Source organism: Neodiprion virginianus, chromosome 3, assembly GCF_021901495.1.
Source record: "Neodiprion virginianus isolate iyNeoVirg1 chromosome 3, iyNeoVirg1.1, whole genome shotgun sequence".
NCBI lineage: Eukaryota > Metazoa > Arthropoda > Insecta > Hymenoptera > Diprionidae > Neodiprion > Neodiprion virginianus.
In genome coordinates, this window is record NC_060879.1 from 716,173 (window position 1) to 735,768 (window position 19,596).

At 41.4% G+C, this 19,596-nt stretch overlaps 1 protein-coding gene across 1 annotated transcript; it reads right to left on the reverse strand.

Moving 5' to 3' along the window:
* Positions 1-17,502: 17,502 nt before the first annotated feature.
* On the reverse strand, positions 17,503-19,480 carry LOC124301529 (39S ribosomal protein L14, mitochondrial). The gene is made up of 2 exons (XM_046756687.1): positions 18,962-19,480; positions 17,503-18,882 (listed from the first exon to the last, which is right to left on the reverse strand). The coding sequence occupies exons 1-2, from the start codon at positions 19,149-19,151 to the stop codon at positions 18,629-18,631; spliced, it is 444 nt and encodes a 147-aa protein (XP_046612643.1). The 5' UTR covers positions 19,152-19,480; the 3' UTR covers positions 17,503-18,628.
* Positions 19,481-19,596: the final 116 nt, after the last annotated feature.

A 19,596-nucleotide genomic window follows, 5' to 3' on the forward strand; every position in this document is an offset into this window, starting at 1 on the left:
CCAATACGCTGCGATCAACGCATCGAAAGTTACAGCCAAAAAACGAAAACCTGAATTTTCGACATTTTTCAGCAGGTGCTTTTTTCCTCGTATCTTCTCTCCCGTTGATCCCACGCTCCTTTTGCTGCGTTTTCTGAGTTCCTTGGGGTCCAATTGGTCGGGAAAAAGTCATACGAATCAATTCTGAGACGAAAAATTTTTTGGTCAAAAAACAAGGAAGGTTAACCCCTTTGTATTTTTGGCGAAAATTTTCGCAATTTTCAAAAGTGCTGGAATAAATTAATTGTGGGACTATTCCGACGTAATTTTGCGAGAGAAATCGATTGGGCGCAGTCCCAATACGCTGCGATCAACGCATCGAAAGTTACAGCCAAAAAACGAAAACCTGAATTTTCGACATTTTTCAGCAGGTGCTTTTTTCCTCGTATCTTCTCTCCCGTTGATCCCACGCTCCTTTTGCTGCGTTTTCTGAGTTCCTTGGGGTCCAATTGGTCGGGAAAGAGTCATACGAATCAATTCTGAGACGAAAAATTTTTTGGTCAAAAAAAAAGGAAGGTTAACCCCTTTGTATTTTTGGCGAAAATTGGCGCAATTTTCGAAAGTGCTGGAATGAATTAATTGTGGCACTATTCCGACGTGATTTTGCGAGAGAAATCGATTGGGCGCAGTCCCAATACGCTGCGATCAACGCATCGAAAGCTACAGCCAAAAAACGAAAACCTGAATTTTCGACATTTTTCAGCAGGTGCTTTTTTCCTCGTATCTTCTCTCCCGTTGATCCCACGCTCCTTTTGCTGCGTTTTCTGAGTTCCTTGGGGTCCAATTGGTCGGGAAAGAGTCATACGAATCAATTCTGAGACGAAAAATTTTTTGGTCAAAAAAAAAGGAAGGCTAACCCCTTTGTATTTTTGGCGAAAATTTTCGCAATTTTTAAAAGTGCTGGAATAAATTAATTGTGGGACTATTCCGACGTAATTTTGCGAGAGAAATCGATTGGGCGCAGTCCCCATACGCTGCGATCAACGCATCGAAAGTTACAGCCAAAAAACGAAAACCTGAATTTTCGACATTTTTCAGCAGGTGCTTTTTTCCTCGTATCTTCTCTCCCGTTGATCCCACGCTCCTTTTGCTGCGTTTTCTGAGTTCCTTGGGGTCCAATTGGTCGGGAAAGAGCCATACGAATCAATTCTGAGACGAAAAATTTTTTGGTAAAAAAAAAAGGAAGGCTAACCCCTTTGTATTTTTGGCTAAAATTTTCGCAATTTTCAAAAGTGCTGGAATAATTTAATTGTGGCACTATTCCGACGTAATTTTGCGAGAGAAATCGATTGGGCGCAGTCCCAATACGCTGCGATCAACGCATCGAAAGTTACAGCCAAAAAACGAAAACCTGAATTTTCGACATTTTTCAGCAGGTGCTTTTTTCCTCGTATCTTCTCTCCCGTTGATCCCACGCTCCTTTTGCTGCGTTTTCTAAGTTCCTTGGGGTCCAATTGGTCGGGAAAGAGTCATACGAATCAATTCTGAGACGAAAAATTTTTTGGTCAAAAAAAAGGAAGGTTAACCCCTTTGTATTTTTGGCGAAAATTTTCGCAATTTTCAAAAGTGCTGGAATAAATTAATTGTGGCACTATTCCGTCGTAATTTTGCGAGAGAAATCGATTGGGCGCAGTCCCAATACGCTACGATCAACGCATCGAAAGTTACAGACAAAAAACGAAAACCTGAATTTTCGACATTTTTCAGCAGGTGCTTTTTTCCTCGTATCTTCTCTCCCGTTGATCCCACGCTCCTTTTGCTGCGTTTTCTGAGTTCCTTGGGGTCCAATTGGTCGGGAAAGAGTCATACGAATCAATTCTGAGACGAAAAATTTTTTGGTAAAAAAAAAAGGAAGGTTAACCCCTTTGTATTTTTGGCGAAAATTTTCGCGATTTTCAAAAGTGCTGAAATAAATTAATTGTGGCACTATTCCGACGTAATTTTGCGAGAGAAATCGATTCGGCGCAGTCCCAATACGCTGCGATCAACGCATCGAAAGTTACAGCCAAAAAACGAAAACCTGAATTTTCGACATTTTTCAGCTGGTGCTTTTTTCCTCGTATCCTCTCTCCCGTTGATCCCACGCTCCTTTTGTTGCGTTTTTCGAGTTCCTTGGGGTCCAATTGGTCGGGAAAGAGTCATACGAATCAATTCTGAGACGAAAAATTTTTTGGCCAAAAAAAAAGGAAGGTTAACCCCTTTGTATTTTTGGCGAAAATTTTCGCAATTTTCAAAAGTGCTGGAATAAATTAATTGTTGCACTATTCCGACGTAATTTTGCGAGAGAAATCGATTGGGCGCAGTCCCAATACGCTGCGATCAACGCATCGAAAGTTACAGCCAAAAAACGAAAACCTGAATTTTCGACATTTTTCAGCAGGTGCTTTTTTCCTCGTATCTTCTCTCCCGTTGATCCCACGCTCCTTTTTCTGCGTTTTCTGAGTTCCTTGGGGTCCAATCGGTCGGGAAAGAGTCATACAAATCAATTCTGAGACGAAAAATTTTTTGGTCAAAAAAAAAGGAAGGTTAACCCCTTTGGATTTTTGGCGAAAATCTTCGCGATTTTCAAAAGTGCTGGAATCAATTCTTTCAGGCACTATTCCGACGTGATTTTGCGAGGGAAATCGATTGGGCGCAGTCCCAATACGCTGCGATCAACGCATCGAAAGCTACAGCCAAAAAACGAAAACCCGAATTTTCGACATTTTTCAGCAGGTGCTTTTTTCCTCGTATCTTCTCTGATCCCACGCTCCTTTTGCTGCGTTTTCTGAGTTCCTTGGGGTCCAATTGGTCGGGAAAGAGTCATACGAATCAATTCTGAGACGAAAAATTTTTTGGTCAAAAAAAAAGGAAAGTCAACCCCTTTGTATTTTTGGCGAAAATTTTCGCAATTTTCAAAAGTGCTGGAATAAATTAATTGTGGCACTATTCCGTCGTAATTTTGCGAGAGAAATCGATTGGGCGCAGTCCCAATACGCTGCGATCAACGCATCGAAAGTTACAGCCAAAAAACGAAAACCTGAATTTTCGACATTTTTCAGCAGGTGCTTTTTTCCTCGTATTTTCTCTCCCGTTGATCCCACGCTCCTTTTGCTGCGTTTTCTGAGTTCCTTGGGGTCCAATTGGTCGGGAAAGTGTCATACGAATCAATTCTGAGACGAAAAATTTTTTGGTATAAAAAAAAGGAAGGTTAACCTCTTTGTATTTTTGGCGAAAATTTTCGCGATTTTCAAAAGTGTTGGAAACAATTCTTTCAGGCACTATTCCGACGTAATTTTGCAAGAGAAATCGATTGGGCGCAGTCCCAATACGCTGCGATCAACGCATCGAAAGATACAGCCAAAAAACGAAAACCTGAATTTTCGACATTTTTCAGCAGGTGCTTTATTCCTCGTATCTTCTCTCCCGTTGATCCCACGCTCCTTTTGCTGCGTTCTCTGAGTTCCTTGGGGTCCAATTGGTCGGGAAAGAGTCATACGAATCAATTCTGAGACGAAAAATTTTTTGGTCAAAAAAAAAGGAAGGTTAACCCCTTTGTATTTTTGGCGAAAATTTTCGCAATTTTCAAAAGTGCTGAAATAAATTAATTGTGGCACTATTCCGACGTAATTTTGCGAGAGAAATCGATTCGGCGCAGTCCCAATACGCTGCGATCAACGCATCGAAAGTTACAGCCAAAAAACGAAAACCTGAATTTTCGACATTTTTCAGCAGGTGCTTTTTTCCTCGTATCTTCTCTCTCGTTGATCCCACGCTCCTTTCGCTGCGTTTTCTGAGTTCTTCGGGGTCCAATTGGTCGAGAAAGAGTCATACGAATCAATTCTGAGACGAAAAATTTTTTGGTCAAAAAAAAAGGAAGGCTAACCCCTTTGTATTTTTGGCGAAAATTTTCGCGATTTTCAAAAGTGCTGGAATCAATCCTTTCAGGCACTATTCCGACGTAATTTTGCGAGAAAAAACGATTGGGCGCAGTCCCAATACGCTGCGATCAACGCATCGAAAGTTACAGCCAAAAAACGAAAACCTGAATTTTCGACATTTTTCAGCTGGTGCTTTTTTCCTCGTATCCTCTCTCCCGTTGATCCCACGCTCCTTTTGTTGCGTTTTTCGAGTTCCTTGGGGTCCAATTGGTCGGGAAAGAGTCATACGAATCAATTCTGAGACGAAAAATTTTTTGGCCAAAAAAAAAGGAAGGTTAACCCCTTTGTATTTTTGGCGAAAATTTTCGCAATTTTCAAAAGTGCTGGAATAAATTAATTGTTGCACTATTCCGACGTAATTTTGCGAGAGAAATCGATTGGGCGCAGTCCCAATACGCTGCGATCAACGCATCGAAAGTTACAGCCAAAAAACGAAAACCTGAATTTTCGACATTTTTCAGCTGGTGCTTTTTTCCTCGTATCCTCTCTCCCGTTGATCCCACGCTCCTTTTGTTGCGTTTTTCGAGTTCCTTGGGGTCCAATTGGTCGGGAAAGAGTCATACGAATCAATTCTGAGACGAAAAATTTTTTGGCCAAAAAAAAAGGAAGGTTAACCCCTTTGTATTTTTGGCGAAAATTTTCGCAATTTTCAAAAGTGCTGGAATAAATTAATTGTTGCACTATTCCGACGTAATTTTGCGAGAGAAATCGATTGGGCGCAGTCCCAATACGCTGCGATCAACGCATCGAAAGTTACAGCCAAAAAACGAAAACCTGAATTTTCGACATTTTTCAGCAGGTGCTTTTTTCCTCGTATCTTCTCTCCCGTTGATCCCACGCTCCTTTTTCTGCGTTTTCTGAGTTCCTTGGGGTCCAATCGGTCGGGAAAGAGTCATACAAATCAATTCTGAGACGAAAAATTTTTTGGTCAAAAAAAAAGGAAGGTTAACCCCTTTGGATTTTTGGCGAAAATCTTCGCGATTTTCAAAAGTGCTGGAATCAATTCTTTCAGGCACTATTCCGACGTGATTTTGCGAGAGAAATCGATTGGGCGCAGTCCCAATACGCTGCGATCAACGCATCGAAAGCTACAGCCAAAAAACGAAAACCTGAATTTTCGACATTTTTCAGCTGGTGCTTTTTTCCTCGTATCCTCTCTCCCGTTGATCCCACGCTCCTTTTGTTGCGTTTTTCGAGTTCCTTGGGGTCCAATTGGTCGGGAAAGAGTCATACGAATCAATTCTGAGACGAAAAATTTTTTGGCCAAAAAAAAAGGAAGGTTAACCCCTTTGTATTTTTGGCGAAAATTTTCGCAATTTTCAAAAGTGCTGGAATAAATTAATTGTTGCACTATTCCGACGTAATTTTGCGAGAGAAATCGATTGGGCGCAGTCCCAATACGCAGCGATCAACGCATCGAAAGTTACAGCCAAAAAACGAAAACCTGAATTTTCGACATTTTTCAGCTGGTGCTTTTTTCCTCGTATCCTCTCTCCCGTTGATCCCACGCTCCTTTTGCTGCGTTTTCTGAGTTCCTTGGGGTCCAATTGGTCGGGAAAGAGTCATACGAATCAATTCTGAGACGAAAAATTTTTTGGTCAAAAAAAAAGGAAAGTCAACCCCTTTGTATTTTTGGCGAAAATTTTCGCAATTTTCAAAAGTGCTGGAATAAATTAATTGTGGCACTATTCCGTCGTAATTTTGCGAGAGAAATCGATTGGGCGCAGTCCCAATACGCTGCGATCAACGCATCGAAAGTTACAGCCAAAAAACGAAAACCTGAATTTTCGACATTTTTCAGCAGGTGCTTTTTTCCTCGTATTTTCTCTCCCGTTGATCCCACGCTCCTTTTGCTGCGTTTTCTGAGTTCCTTGGGGTCCAATTGGTCGGGAAAGTGTTATACGAATCAATTCTGAGACGAAAAATTTTTTGGTATAAAAAAAAGGAAGGTTAACCTCTTTGTATTTTTGGCGAAAATTTTCGCGATTTTCAAAAGTGCTGGAAACAATTCTTTCAGGCACTATTCCGACGTAATTTTGCGAGAGAAATCGATTGGGCGCAGTCCCAATACGCTGCGATCAACGCATCGAAAGATACAGCCAAAAAACGAAAACCTGAATTTTCGACATTTTTCAGCAGGTGCTTTATTCCTCGTATCTTCTCTCCCGTTGATCCCACGCTCCTTTTGCTGCGTTCTCTGAGTTCCTTGGGGTCCAATTGGTCGGGAAAGAGTCATACGAATCAATTCTGAGACGAAAAATTTTTTGGTCAAAAAAAAAGGAAGGTTAACCCCTTTGTATTTTTGGCGAAAATTTTCGCAATTTTCAAAAGTGCTGAAATAAATTAATTGTGGCACTATTCCGACGTAATTTTGCGAGAGAAATCGATTCGGCGCAGTCCCAATACGCTGCGATCAACGCATCGAAAGTTACAGCCAAAAAACGAAAACCTGAATTTTCGACATTTTTCAGCAGGTGCTTTTTTCCTCGTATCTTCTCTCTCGTTGATCCCACGCTCCTTTCGCTGCGTTTTCTGAGTTCTTCGGGGTCCAATTGGTCGAGAAAGAGTCATACGAATCAATTCTGAGACGAAAAATTTTTTGGTCAAAAAAAAAGGAAGGCTAACCCCTTTGTATTTTTGGCGAAAATTTTCGCGATTTTCAAAAGTGCTGGAATCAATCCTTTCAGGCACTATTCCGACGTAATTTTGCGAGAGAAATCGATTGGGCGCAGTCCCAATACGCTGCGATCAACGCATCGAAAGTTACAGCCAAAAAACGAAAACCTGAATTTTCGACATTTTTCAGCTGGTGCTTTTTTCCTCGTATCCTCTCTCCCGTTGATCCCACGCTCCTTTTGTTGCGTTTTTCGAGTTCCTTGGGGTCCAATTGGTCGGGAAAGAGTCATACGAATCAATTCTGAGACGAAAAATTTTTTGGCCAAAAAAAAAGGAAGGTTAACCCCTTTGTATTTTTGGCGAAAATTTTCGCAATTTTCAAAAGTGCTGGAATAAATTAATTGTTGCACTATTCCAACGTAATTTTGCGAGAGAAATCGATTGGGCGCAGTCCCAATACGCTGCGATCAACGCATCGAAAGTTACAGCCAAAAAACGAAAACCTGAATTTTCGACATTTTTCAGCAGGTGCTTTTTTCCTCGTATCTTCTCTCCCGTTGATCCCACGCTCCTTTTGCTGCGTTTTCTGAGTTCCTTGGGGTCCAATCGGTCGGGAAAGAGTCATACAAATCAATTCTGAGACGAAAAATTTTTTGGTCAAAAAAAGAGGAAGGTTAACCCCTTTGGATTTTTGGCGAAAATCTTCGCGATTTTCAAAAGTGCTGGAATCAATTCTTTCAGGCACTATTCCGACGTGATTTTGCGAGAGAAATCGATTGGGCGCAGTCCCAATACGCTGCGATCAACGCACCGAAAGCTACAGCCAAAAAACGAAAACCTGAATTTTCGACATTTTTCAGCAGGTGCTTTTTTCCTCGTATCGTCTCTCCCGTTGATCCCACGCTCCTTTTGCTGCGTTTTCTGAGTTCCGTGGGGTCCAATTGGTCGAGAAAGAGTCATACGAATCAATTCTGAGACGAAAAATATTTTGGTCAAAAAAAAAGAAAGGTTAACCCCTTTGGATTTTTGGCGAAAATTTTCGCGATTTTCAAAAGTGCTGGAATCAATTCTTTCAGGCACTATTCCAACGTGATTTTGCGAGAGAAATCGATTGGGCGCAGTCCCAATACGCTGCGATCAACGCATCGAAAGTTACAGCCAAAAAACGAAAACCTGAATTTTCGACATTTTTCAGCAGGTGCTTTTTTCCTCGTATCTTCTCTCCCGTTGATCCCACGCTCCTTTTGCTGCGTTTTCTGAGTTCCTTGGGGTCCAATCGGTCGGGAAAGAGTCATACAAATCAATTCTGAGACGAAAAATTTTTTGGTCAAAAAAAAAGGAAAGTCAACCCCTTTGTATTTTTGGCGAAAATTTTCGCAATTTTCAAAAGTGCTGGAATAAATTAATTGTGGCACTATTCCGTCGTAATTTTGCGAGAGAAATCGATTGGGCGCAGTCCCAATACGCTGCGATCAACGCATCGAAAGTTACAGCCAAAAAACGAAAACCTGAATTTTCGACATTTTTCAGCAGGTGCTTTTTTCCTCGTATTTTCTCTCCCGTTGATCCCACGCTCCTTTTGCTGCGTTTTCTGAGTTCCTTGGGGTCCAATTGGTCGGGAAAGTGTCATACGAATCAATTCTGAGACGAAAAATTTTTTGGTATAAAAAAAAGGAAGGTTAACCTCTTTGTATTTTTGGCGAAAATTTTCGCGATTTTCAAAAGTGCTGGAAACAATTCTTTCAGGCACTATTCCGACGTAATTTTGCGAGAGAAATCGATTGGGCGCAGTCCCAATACGCTGCGATCAACGCATCGAAAGATACAGCCAAAAAACGAAAACCTGAATTTTCGACATTTTTCAGCAGGTGCTTTATTCCTCGTATCTTCTCTCCCGTTGATCCCACGCTCCTTTTGCTGCGTTCTCTGAGTTCCTTGGGGTCCAATTGGTCGGGAAAGAGTCATACGAATCAATTCTGAGACGAAAAATTTTTTGGTCAAAAAAAAAGGAAGGTTAACCCCTTTGTATTTTTGGCGAAAATTTTCGCAATTTTCAAAAGTGCTGAAATAAATTAATTGTGGCACTATTCCGACGTAATTTTGCGAGAGAAATCGATTGGGCGCAGTCCCAATACGCTGCGATCAACGCATCGAAAGTTACAGCCAAAAAACGAAAACCTGAATTTTCGACATTTTTCAGCAGGTGCTTTTTTCCTCGTATCTTCTCTCCCGTTGATCCCACGCTCCTTTTGCTGCGTTTTCTGAGTTCCTTGGGGTCCAATTGGTCGGGAAAGAGTCATACGAATCAATTCTGAGACGAAAAATTTTTTGGTCAAAAAAAGAGGAAGGTTAACCCCTTTGGATTTTTGGCGAAAATCTTCGCGATTTTCAAAAGTGCTGGAATCAATTCTTTCAGGCACTATTCCGACGTGATTTTGCGAGAGAAATCGATTGGGCGCAGTCCCAATACGCTGCGATCAACGCACCGAAAGCTACAGCCAAAAAACGAAAACCTGAATTTTCGACATTTTTCAGCAGGTGCTTTTTTCCTCGTATCGTCTCTCCCGTTGATCCCACGCTCCTTTTGCTGCGTTTTCTGAGTTCCGTGGGGTCCAATTGGTCGAGAAAGAGTCATACGAATCAATTCTGAGACGAAAAATATTTTGGTCAAAAAAAAAGAAAGGTTAACCCCTTTGGATTTTTGGCGAAAATTTTCGCGATTTTCAAAAGTGCTGGAATCAATTCTTTCAGGCACTATTCCAACGTGATTTTGCGAGAGAAATCGATTGGGCGCAGTCCCAATACGCTGCGATCAACGCATCGAAAGTTACAGCCAAAAAACGAAAACCTGAATTTTCGACATTTTTCAGCAGGTGCTTCTTTCCTCGTATCTTCTCTCCCGTTGATCCCACGCTCCTTTTGCTGCGTTTTCTGAGTTCCTTGGGGTCCAATCGGTCGGGAAAGAGTCATACAAATCAATTCTGAGACGAAAAATTTTTTGGTCAAAAAAAAAGGAAGGTTAACCCCTTTGGATTTTTGGCGAAAATCTTCGCGAATTTCAAAAGTGCTGGAATCAATTCTTTCAGGCACTATTCCGACGTGATTTTGCGAGAGAAATCGATTGGGCGCAGTCCCAATACGCTGCGATCAACGCACCGAAAGCTACAGCCAAAAAACGAAAACCTGAATTTTCGACATTTTTCAGCAGGTGCTTTTTTCCTCGTATCGTCTCTCCCGTTGATCCCACGCTCCTTTTGCTGCGTTTTCTGAGTTCCGTGGGGTCCAATTGGTCGAGAAAGAGTCATACGAATCAATTCTGAGACGAAAAATATTTTGGTCAAAAAAAAAGAAAGTTAACCCCTTTGGATTTTTGGCGAAAATTTTCGCGATTTTCAAAAGTGCTGGAATCAATTCTTTCAGGCACTATTCCAACGTGATTTTGCGAGAGAAATCGATTGGGCGCAGTCCCAATACGCTGCGATCAACGCATCGAAAGCTACAGCCAAAAAACGAAAACCTGAATTTTCGACATTTTTCAGCAGGTGCTTTTTTCCTCGTATCGTCTCTCCCGTTGATCCCACGCTCCTTTTGCTGCGTTTTCTGAGTTCCGTGGGGTCCAATTGATCGAGAAAGAGTCATACGAATCAATTCTGAGACGAAAAATATTTTGGTCAAAAAAAAAGAAAGGTTAACCCCTTTGGATTTTTGGCGAAAATTTTCGCGATTTTCAAAAGTGCTGGAATCAATTCTTTCAGGCACTATTCCAACGTGATTTTGCGAGAGAAATCGATTGGGCGCAGTCCCAATACGCTGCGATCAACGCATCGAAAGCTACAGCCAAAAAACGAAAACCTGAATTTTCGACATTTTTCAGCAGGTGCTTTTTTCCTCGTATCTTCTCTCCCGTTGATCCCACGCTCCTTTTGCTTCGTTTTCTGAGTTCCTTGGGGTCCAATTGGTCGGGAAAGAGTCATACGAATCAATTCTGAGACGAAAAATTTTTTGGTCAAAAAAAAAGGAAGGTTAACCCCTATGTATTTTTGGCGAAACTTTTCGCAATTTTCAAAAGTGCTGGAATAAATTAATTGTGGGACTATTCCGACGTAATTTTGCGGGAGAAATCGATTGGGCGCTGTCTCAATACGCTGCGATCAACGCATCGAAAGTTACAGCCAAAAAACGAAAACCTGAATTTTCGACATTTTTCAGCAGGTGCTTTTTTCCTCGTATCTTCTCTCCCGTTGATCCCATGCTCCTTTTGCTGCGTTTTCTGAGTTCCTTGGGGTCCAATTGGTCGGGAAAGAGTCATACGAATCAATTCTGAGACGAAAAATTTTTTGGTCACAAAAAAAGTAAGGCTAACCCCTTTGGATTTTTGGCGAAAATCTTCGCGATTTTCAAAAGTGCTGGAATCAATTCTTTCAGGCACTATTCCGACGTGATTTTGCGAGAGAAATCGATTGGGCGCAGTCCCAATACGCTGCGATCAACGCACCGAAAGCTACAGCCAAAAAACGAAAACCTGAATTTTCGACATTTTTCAGCAGGTGCTTTTTTCCTCGTATCGTCTCTCCCGTTGATCCCACGCTCCTTTTGCTGCGTTTTCTGAGTTCCGTGGGGTCCAATTGATCGAGAAAGAGTCATACGAATCAATTCTGAGACGAAAAATATTTTGGTCAAAAAAAAAGAAAGGTTAACCCCTTTGGATTTTTGGCGAAAATTTTCGCGATTTTCAAAAGTGCTGGAATCAATTCTTTCAGGCACTATTCCAACGTGATTTTGCGAGAGAAATCGATTGGGCGCAGTCCCAATACGCTGCGATCAACGCATCGAAAGCTACAGCCAAAAAACGAAAACCTGAATTTTCGACATTTTTCAGCAGGTGCTTTTTTCCTCGTATCTTCTCTCCCGTTGATCCCACGCTCCTTTTGCTTCGTTTTCTGAGTTCCTTGGGGTCCAATTGGTCGGGAAAGAGTCATACGAATCAATTCTGAGACGAAAAATTTTTTGGTCAAAAAAAAAGGAAGGTTAACCCCTATGTATTTTTGGCGAAACTTTTCGCAATTTTCAAAAGTGCTGGAATAAATTAATTGTGGGACTATTCCGACGTAATTTTGCGGGAGAAATCGATTGGGCGCTGTCTCAATACGCTGCGATCAACGCATCGAAAGTTACAGCCAAAAAACGAAAACCTGAATTTTCGACATTTTTCAGCAGGTGCTTTTTTCCTCGTATCTTCTCTCCCGTTGATCCCATGCTCCTTTTGCTGCGTTTTCTGAGTTCCTTGGGGTCCAATTGGTCGGGAAAGAGTCATACGAATCAATTCTGAGACGAAAAATTTTTTGGTCACAAAAAAAGTAAGGCTAACCCCTTTGGATTTTTGGCGAAAATCTTCGCGATTTTCAAAAGTGCTGGAATCAATTCTTTCAGGCACTATTCCGACGTGATTTTGCGAGAGAAATCGATTGGGCGCAGTCCCAATACGCTGCGATCAACGCACCGAAAGCTACAGCCAAAAAACGAAAACCTGAATTTTCGACATTTTTCAGCAGGTGCTTTTTTCCTCGTATCGTCTCTCCCGTTGATCCCACGCTCCTTTTGCTGCGTTTTCTGAGTTCCGTGGGGTCCAATTGGTCGAGAAAGAGTCATACGAATCAATTCTGAGATGAAAAATATTTTGGTCAAAAAAAAAGAAAGGTTAACCCCTTTGGATTTTTGGCGAAAATTTTCGCGATTTTCAAAAGTGCTGGAATCAATTCTTTCAGGCACTATTCCAACGTGATTTTGCGAGAGAAATCGATTGGGCGCAGTCCCAATACGCTGCGATCAACGCATCGAAAGCTACAGCCAAAAAACGAAAACCTGAATTTTCGACATTTTTCAGCAGGTGCTTTTTTCCTCGTATCTTCTCTCCCGTTGATCCCACGCTCCTTTTGCTTCGTTTTCTGAGTTCCTTGGGGTCCAATTGGTCGGGAAAGAGTCATACGAATCAATTCTGAGACGAAAAATTTTTTGGTCAAAAAAAAAGGAAGGTTAACCCCTATGTATTTTTGGCGAAACTTTTCGCAATTTTCAAAAGTGCTGGAATAAATTAATTGTGGGACTATTCCGACGTAATTTTGCGAGAGAAATCGATTGGGCGCTGTCTCAATACGCTGCGATCAACGCATCGAAAGATACAGCCAAAAAACGAAAACCTGAATTTTCGACATTTTTCAGCAGGTGCTTTATTCCTCGTATCTTCTCTCCCGTTGATCCCACGCTCCTTTTGCTGCGTTCTCTGAGTTCCTTGGGGTCCAATTGGTCGGGAAAGAGTCATACGAATCAATTCTGAGACGAAAAATTTTTTGGTCAAAAAAAAAGGAAGGTTAACCCCTTTGTATTTTTGGCGAAAATTTTCGCAATTTTCAAAAGTGCTGAAATAAATTAATTGTGGCACTATTCCGACGTAATTTTGCGAGAGAAATCGATTGGGCGCAGTCCCAATACGCTGCGATCAACGCATCGAAAGTTACAGCCAAAAAACGAAAACCTGAATTTTCGACATTTTTCAGCAGGTGCTTTTTTCCTCGTATCTTCTCTCCCGTTGATCCCACGCTCCTTTTGCTGCGTTTTCTGAGTTCCTTGGGGTCCAATCGGTCGGGAAAGAGTCATACAAATCAATTCTGAGACGAAAAATTTTTTGGTCAAAAAAAGAGGAAGGTTAACCCCTTTGGATTTTTGGCGAAAATCTTCGCGATTTTCAAAAGTGCTGGAATCAATTCTTTCAGGCACTATTCCGACGTGATTTTGCGAGAGAAATCGATTGGGCGCAGTCCCAATACGCTGCGATCAACGCACCGAAAGCTACAGCCAAAAAACAAAAACCTGAATTTTCGACATTTTTCAGCAGGTGCTTTTTTCCTCGTATCGTCTCTCCCGTTGATCCCACGCTCCTTTTGCTGCGTTTTCTGAGTTCCGTGGGGTCCAATTGGTCGAGAAAGAGTCATACGAATCAATTCTGAGACGAAAAATATTTTGGTCAAAAAAAAAGAAAGGTTAACCCCTTTGGATTTTTGGCGAAAATTTTCGCGATTTTCAAAAGTGCTGGAATCAATTCTTTCAGGCACTATTCCAACGTGATTTTGCGAGAGAAATCGATTGGGCGCAGTCCCAATACGCTGCGATCAACGCATCGAAAGTTACAGCCAAAAAACGAAAACCTGAATTTTCGACATTTTTCAGCAGGTGCTTTTTTCCTCGTATCTTCTCTCCCGTTGATCCCACGCTCCTTTTGCTGCGTTTTCTGAGTTCCTTGGGGTCCAATCGGTCGGGAAAGAGTCATACAAATCAATTCTGAGACGAAAAATTTTTTGGTCAAAAAAAAAGGAAGGTTAACCCCTTTGGATTTTTGGCGAAAATCTTCGCGAATTTCAAAAGTGCTGGAATCAATTCTTTCAGGCACTATTCCGACGTGATTTTGCGAGAGAAATCGATTGGGCGCAGTCCCAATACGCTGCGATCAACGCACCGAAAGCTACAGCCAAAAAACGAAAACCTGAATTTTCGACATTTTTCAGCAGGTGCTTTTTTCCTCGTATCGTCTCTCCCGTTGATCCCACGCTCCTTTTGCTGCGTTTTCTGAGTTCCGTGGGGTCCAATTGGTCGAGAAAGAGTCATACGAATCAATTCTGAGACGAAAAATATTTTGGTCAAAAAAAAAGAAAGTTAACCCCTTTGGATTTTTGGCGAAAATTTTCGCGATTTTCAAAAGTGCTGGAATCAATTCTTTCAGGCACTATTCCAACGTGATTTTGCGAGAGAAATCGATTGGGCGCAGTCCCAATACGCTGCGATCAACGCATCGAAAGCTACAGCCAAAAAACGAAAACCTGAATTTTCGACATTTTTCAGCAGGTGCTTTTTTCCTCGTATCGTCTCTCCCGTTGATCCCACGCTCCTTTTGCTGCGTTTTCTGAGTTCCGTGGGGTCCAATTGATCGAGAAAGAGTCATACGAATCAATTCTGAGACGAAAAATATTTTGGTCAAAAAAAAAGAAAGGTTAACCCCTTTGGATTTTTGGCGAAAATTTTCGCGATTTTCAAAAGTGCTGGAATCAATTCTTTCAGGCACTATTCCAACGTGATTTTGCGAGAGAAATCGATTGGGCGCAGTCCCAATACGCTGCGATCAACGCATCGAAAGCTACAGCCAAAAAACGAAAACCTGAATTTTCGACATTTTTCAGCAGGTGCTTTTTTCCTCGTATCTTCTCTCCCGTTGATCCCACGCTCCTTTTGCTTCGTTTTCTGAGTTCCTTGGGGTCCAATTGGTCGGGAAAGAGTCATACGAATCAATTCTGAGACGAAAAATTTTTTGGTCAAAAAAAAAGGAAGGTTAACCCCTATGTATTTTTGGCGAAACTTTTCGCAATTTTCAAAAGTGCTGGAATAAATTAATTGTGGGACTATTCCGACGTAATTTTGCGGGAGAAATCGATTGGGCGCTGTCTCAATACGCTGCGATCAACGCATCGAAAGTTACAGCCAAAAAACGAAAACCTGAATTTTCGACATTTTTCAGCAGGTGCTTTTTTCCTCGTATCTTCTCTCCCGTTGATCCCATGCTCCTTTTGCTGCGTTTTCTGAGTTCCTTGGGGTCCAATTGGTCGGGAAAGAGTCATACGAATCAATTCTGAGACGAAAAATTTTTTGGTCACAAAAAAAGTAAGGCTAACCCCTTTGGATTTTTGGCGAAAATCTTCGCGATTTTCAAAAGTGCTGGAATCAATTCTTTCAGGCACTATTCCGACGTGATTTTGCGAGAGAAATCGATTGGGCGCAGTCCCAATACGCTGCGATCAACGCACCGAAAGCTACAGCCAAAAAACGAAAACCTGAATTTTCGACATTTTTCAGCAGGTGCTTTTTTCCTCGTATCGTCTCTCCCGTTGATCCCACGCTCCTTTTGCTGCGTTTTCTGAGTTCCGTGGGGTCCAATTGGTCGAGAAAGAGTCATACGAATCAATTCTGAGATGAAAAATATTTTGGTCAAAAAAAAAGAAAGGTTAACCCCTTTGGATTTTTGGCGAAAATTTTCGCGATTTTCAAAAGTGCTGGAATCAATTCTTTCAGGCACTATTCCAACGTGATTTTGCGAGAGAAATCGATTGGGCGCAGTCCCAATACGCTGCGATCAACGCATCGAAAGCTACAGCCAAAAAACGAAAACCTGAATTTTCGACATTTTTCAGCAGGTGCTTTTTTCCTCGTATCTTCTCTCCCGTTGATCCCACGCTCCTTTTGCTTCGTTTTCTGAGTTCCTTGGGGTCCAATTGGTCGGGAAAGAGTCATACGAATCAATTCTGAGACGAAAAATTTTTTGGTCAAAAAAAAAGGAAGGTTAACCCCTATGTATTTTTGGCGAAACTTTTCGCAATTTTCAAAAGTGCTGGAATAAATTAATTGTGGGACTATTCCGACGTAATTTTGCGAGAGAAATCGATTGGGCGCTGTCTCAATACGCTGCGATCAACGCATCGAAAGTTACAGCCAAAAAACGAAAACCTGAATTTTCGACATTTTTCAGCAGGTGCTTTTTTCCTCGTATCTTCTCTCCCGTTGATCCCATGCTCCTTTTGCTGCGTTTTCTGAGTTCCTTGGGGTCCAATTGGTCGGGAAAGAGTCATACGAATCAATTCTGAGACGAAAAATTTTTTGGTCACAAAAAAAGTAAGGCTAACCCCTTTGGATTTTTGGCGAAAATCTTCGCGATTTTCAAAATTGCTGGAATCAATTCTTTCAGGCACTATTCCGACGTGATTTAGCGAGAGAAATCGATTGGGCGCAGTCCCAATACGCTGCGATCAACGCACCGAAAGCTACAGCCAAAAAACGAAAACCTGAATTTTCGACATTTTTCAGCAGGTGCTTTTTTCCTCGTATCGTCTCTCCCGTTGATCCCACGCTCCTTTTGCTGCGTTTTCTGAGTTCCGTGGGGTCCAATTGGTCGAGAAAGAGTCATACGAATCAATTCTGAGACGAAAAATATTTTGGTCAAAAAAAAAGAAAGGTTAACCCCTTTGGATTTTTGGCGAAAATTTTCGCGATTTTCAAAAGTGCTGGAATCAATTCTTTCAGGCACTATTCCAACGTGATTTCGCGAGAGAAATCGATTGGGCGCAGTCCCAATACGCTGCGATCAACGCATCGAAAGCTACAGCCAAAAAACGAAAACCTGAATTTTCGACATTTTTCAGCAGGTGCTTTTTTCCTCGTATCTTCTCTCCCGTTGATCCCACGCTCCTTTTGCTTCGTTTTCTGAGTTCCTTGGGGTCCAATTGGTCGGGAAAGAGTCATACGAATCAATTCTGAGACGAAAAATTTTTTGGTCAAAAAAAAAGGAAGGTTAACCCCTATGTATTTTTGGCGAAACTTTTCGCAATTTTCAAAAGTGCTGGAATAAATTAATTGTGGGACTATTCCGACGTAATTTTGCGAGAGAAATCGATTGGGCGCTGTCCCAATACGCTGCGATCAACGCATCGAAAGTTACAGCCAAAAAACGAAAACCTGAATTTTCGACATTTTTCAGCAGGTGCTTTTTTCCTCGTATCTTCTCTCCCGTTGATCCCATGCTCCTTTTGCTGCGTTTTCTGAGTTCCTTGGGGTCCAATTGGTCGGGAAAGAGTCATACGAATCAATTCTGAGACGAAAAATTTTTTGGTCACAAAAAAAGTAAGGCTAACCCCTTTGCATTTTAGGCGAAAATTTTCGCGATTCTGAAAAGCGCTGGAATAAATTCTTTCATGCACTATTCCAACGTAACTTTGCGAGAGGAATCGATCGGGCGCAGTCCCAATCCGTCGAGATCAACTCAACCAAACTAACAGCTGAAAATTCTGAAAAAAATCTACTCGTGAACAAACAGATCTAAGACGAAACAAAATGCAGAATATGACGGAAGTTTATTCAAGAAGTAGTTCTACAATACGAGGAAATAGGTGTACAGTATACATTATCTAGAGCAAAATATGATAACGTCTTCCCTACAAAAAAAATCCGATACAGATTGTCGGATCTCTGTCGGATCCGACAGTCTGTATCAGATTTTTTTTATAGGGTTTTATTGTGTAGACAAATTTCTTTCTTTCATCAACTAATGCTATAAGAATTAGTACATTAGGATTACATATTCACGGATATTCAAAAGTCGGATCTGTTCAACGTAAGAATTCTCGTTGATGTGTTATCAAAGTCGTTATAGTTATGCAGCGAAACGTGGTTGGCAATAGATTATTTCTGCGGGATCACATTCATACTCGTGTAATAAAGGTGTTTGGTGTTTTTAAATCAGAAACACTGCTCGTCCATACATAGGTATAGGTATTCCTACGCAGAAACGATTTACGTTCGCCTTCTTGGCCTTTTGCGTGCAACCAATTCTACGCTCCATTGCGACAAAGTCGTTGTTGCAAAAATAACGCGTTGAGATCATGTAAAACGAATGTAAAATAAATTCCAAGTATTGCATCTACAAGAACATAAATAAATATTCGTATAATCAACGCATAATCTAATTCGTTACTGCAGTTCCAACTCGATAACAGCAAAACCACGGTGTGACATGATTCAAGGTTGGTTCGGGTCTGCAGCATAACGACCTTTACACATTTGAACGTGCGCGGGGGAAAATTTGCAGTATTTCGCGTTGCCGACTTAATTTTACGTTAAGCCGAGCAGAGACAAGTCTGTAAAGTGTAGGGTAACAGAATTGTCTCTAGACCCGCCAGACGTTGACTGAAGAATATATTCTTTTGTTTGTTTTTTATTCAAGTTTTCTCTTCTTATTCGAAAAGAAAATATTCTTCAGTCAACGCAGCAAACCATTATGGAAAATTACCCGGGGATAGCGTTCTTTGTACTTATATCTGCAGCCAATGCGTCAGAGAATCGATAAATCGATTCCATAAATGGATAAACATACACCGCATGATATTCCAATAATATGTATATATACAAGAATTTTATTTTTTAATTAAATAACATACTCTACCACTATCGTAACCCTAGATTCAAACATATCTTGATGCTATAGCAAGCAGCTTTGTATAGTCAGCTCCCTTGGTTTGAGTTTTTTCTTGTAGTAGAGTTCTCAGGATATGGGGAATTGGAACGTGGATCCGAGTCCCAAGGGGTGTACCCTCGTCGTTTATTAAAACAACGTTGTTGCTGTCAAATTTAGGTATCCTAGGCGACTGGTTTTGCTTGAGTCCTACAAGGATGGCTTTCTTCTTTTCACCCTTTATGGCTAGCAGCACCTTGTCACCTGTATGCGTGGATGATAAAAGAAAATGAATAACAGAGGATAACGAAATAATTGTTCGCTCGTAATCTTGTACACATACCTAAGAAACCAACACCACGCTTGTTGTATACATGAATGCATCTAGGTGGTTTTCCTTCCAGCATAGCGCTCTTCCCAATCTCGCTGTTATCCACGACTCGCAATCGGGCCATTTTTCGAATTTCCTGGGCAACCGGGGTGGTGTGAAAACCCCTAGACATTACATTTATCTTCGATCCACAAAGAGCCATGTTCCTCTAATATTTTCTCCTTCCCTTCGGTATCAGATGTTCGTTTTTTTTTTTTCTTTTTGAGGTTAGAAATAGATTCGAAATACCGTGTCTTTTATTCCGGTGACAATACGGACGGAATTATCATCCCCATGCACAGAGTGTTTTTGCTCAATGAACTTGCTAGCATCCGAATTTAATTTTCGATAGCATAGGTACTGATGATTTGACTTTGTTGTAATGTAAATCAAGTAAATAAGTAGAAATACGTCTCGGAACTATTGAAATCCGTGGCCCGACGTAGTGTCGTCTGCAACAAATTGTTATTACGACCAGAAGCTATGAGATTCTCCTAACGCCTTAACGCTAACGGTTCGACTGACTTGATATAACTCGTTTGATCCTCGTGTTTCTTGGTTTAAAATTTTACCACCAGAGTTCGCGGAATACGGTCAGCGAATTCATG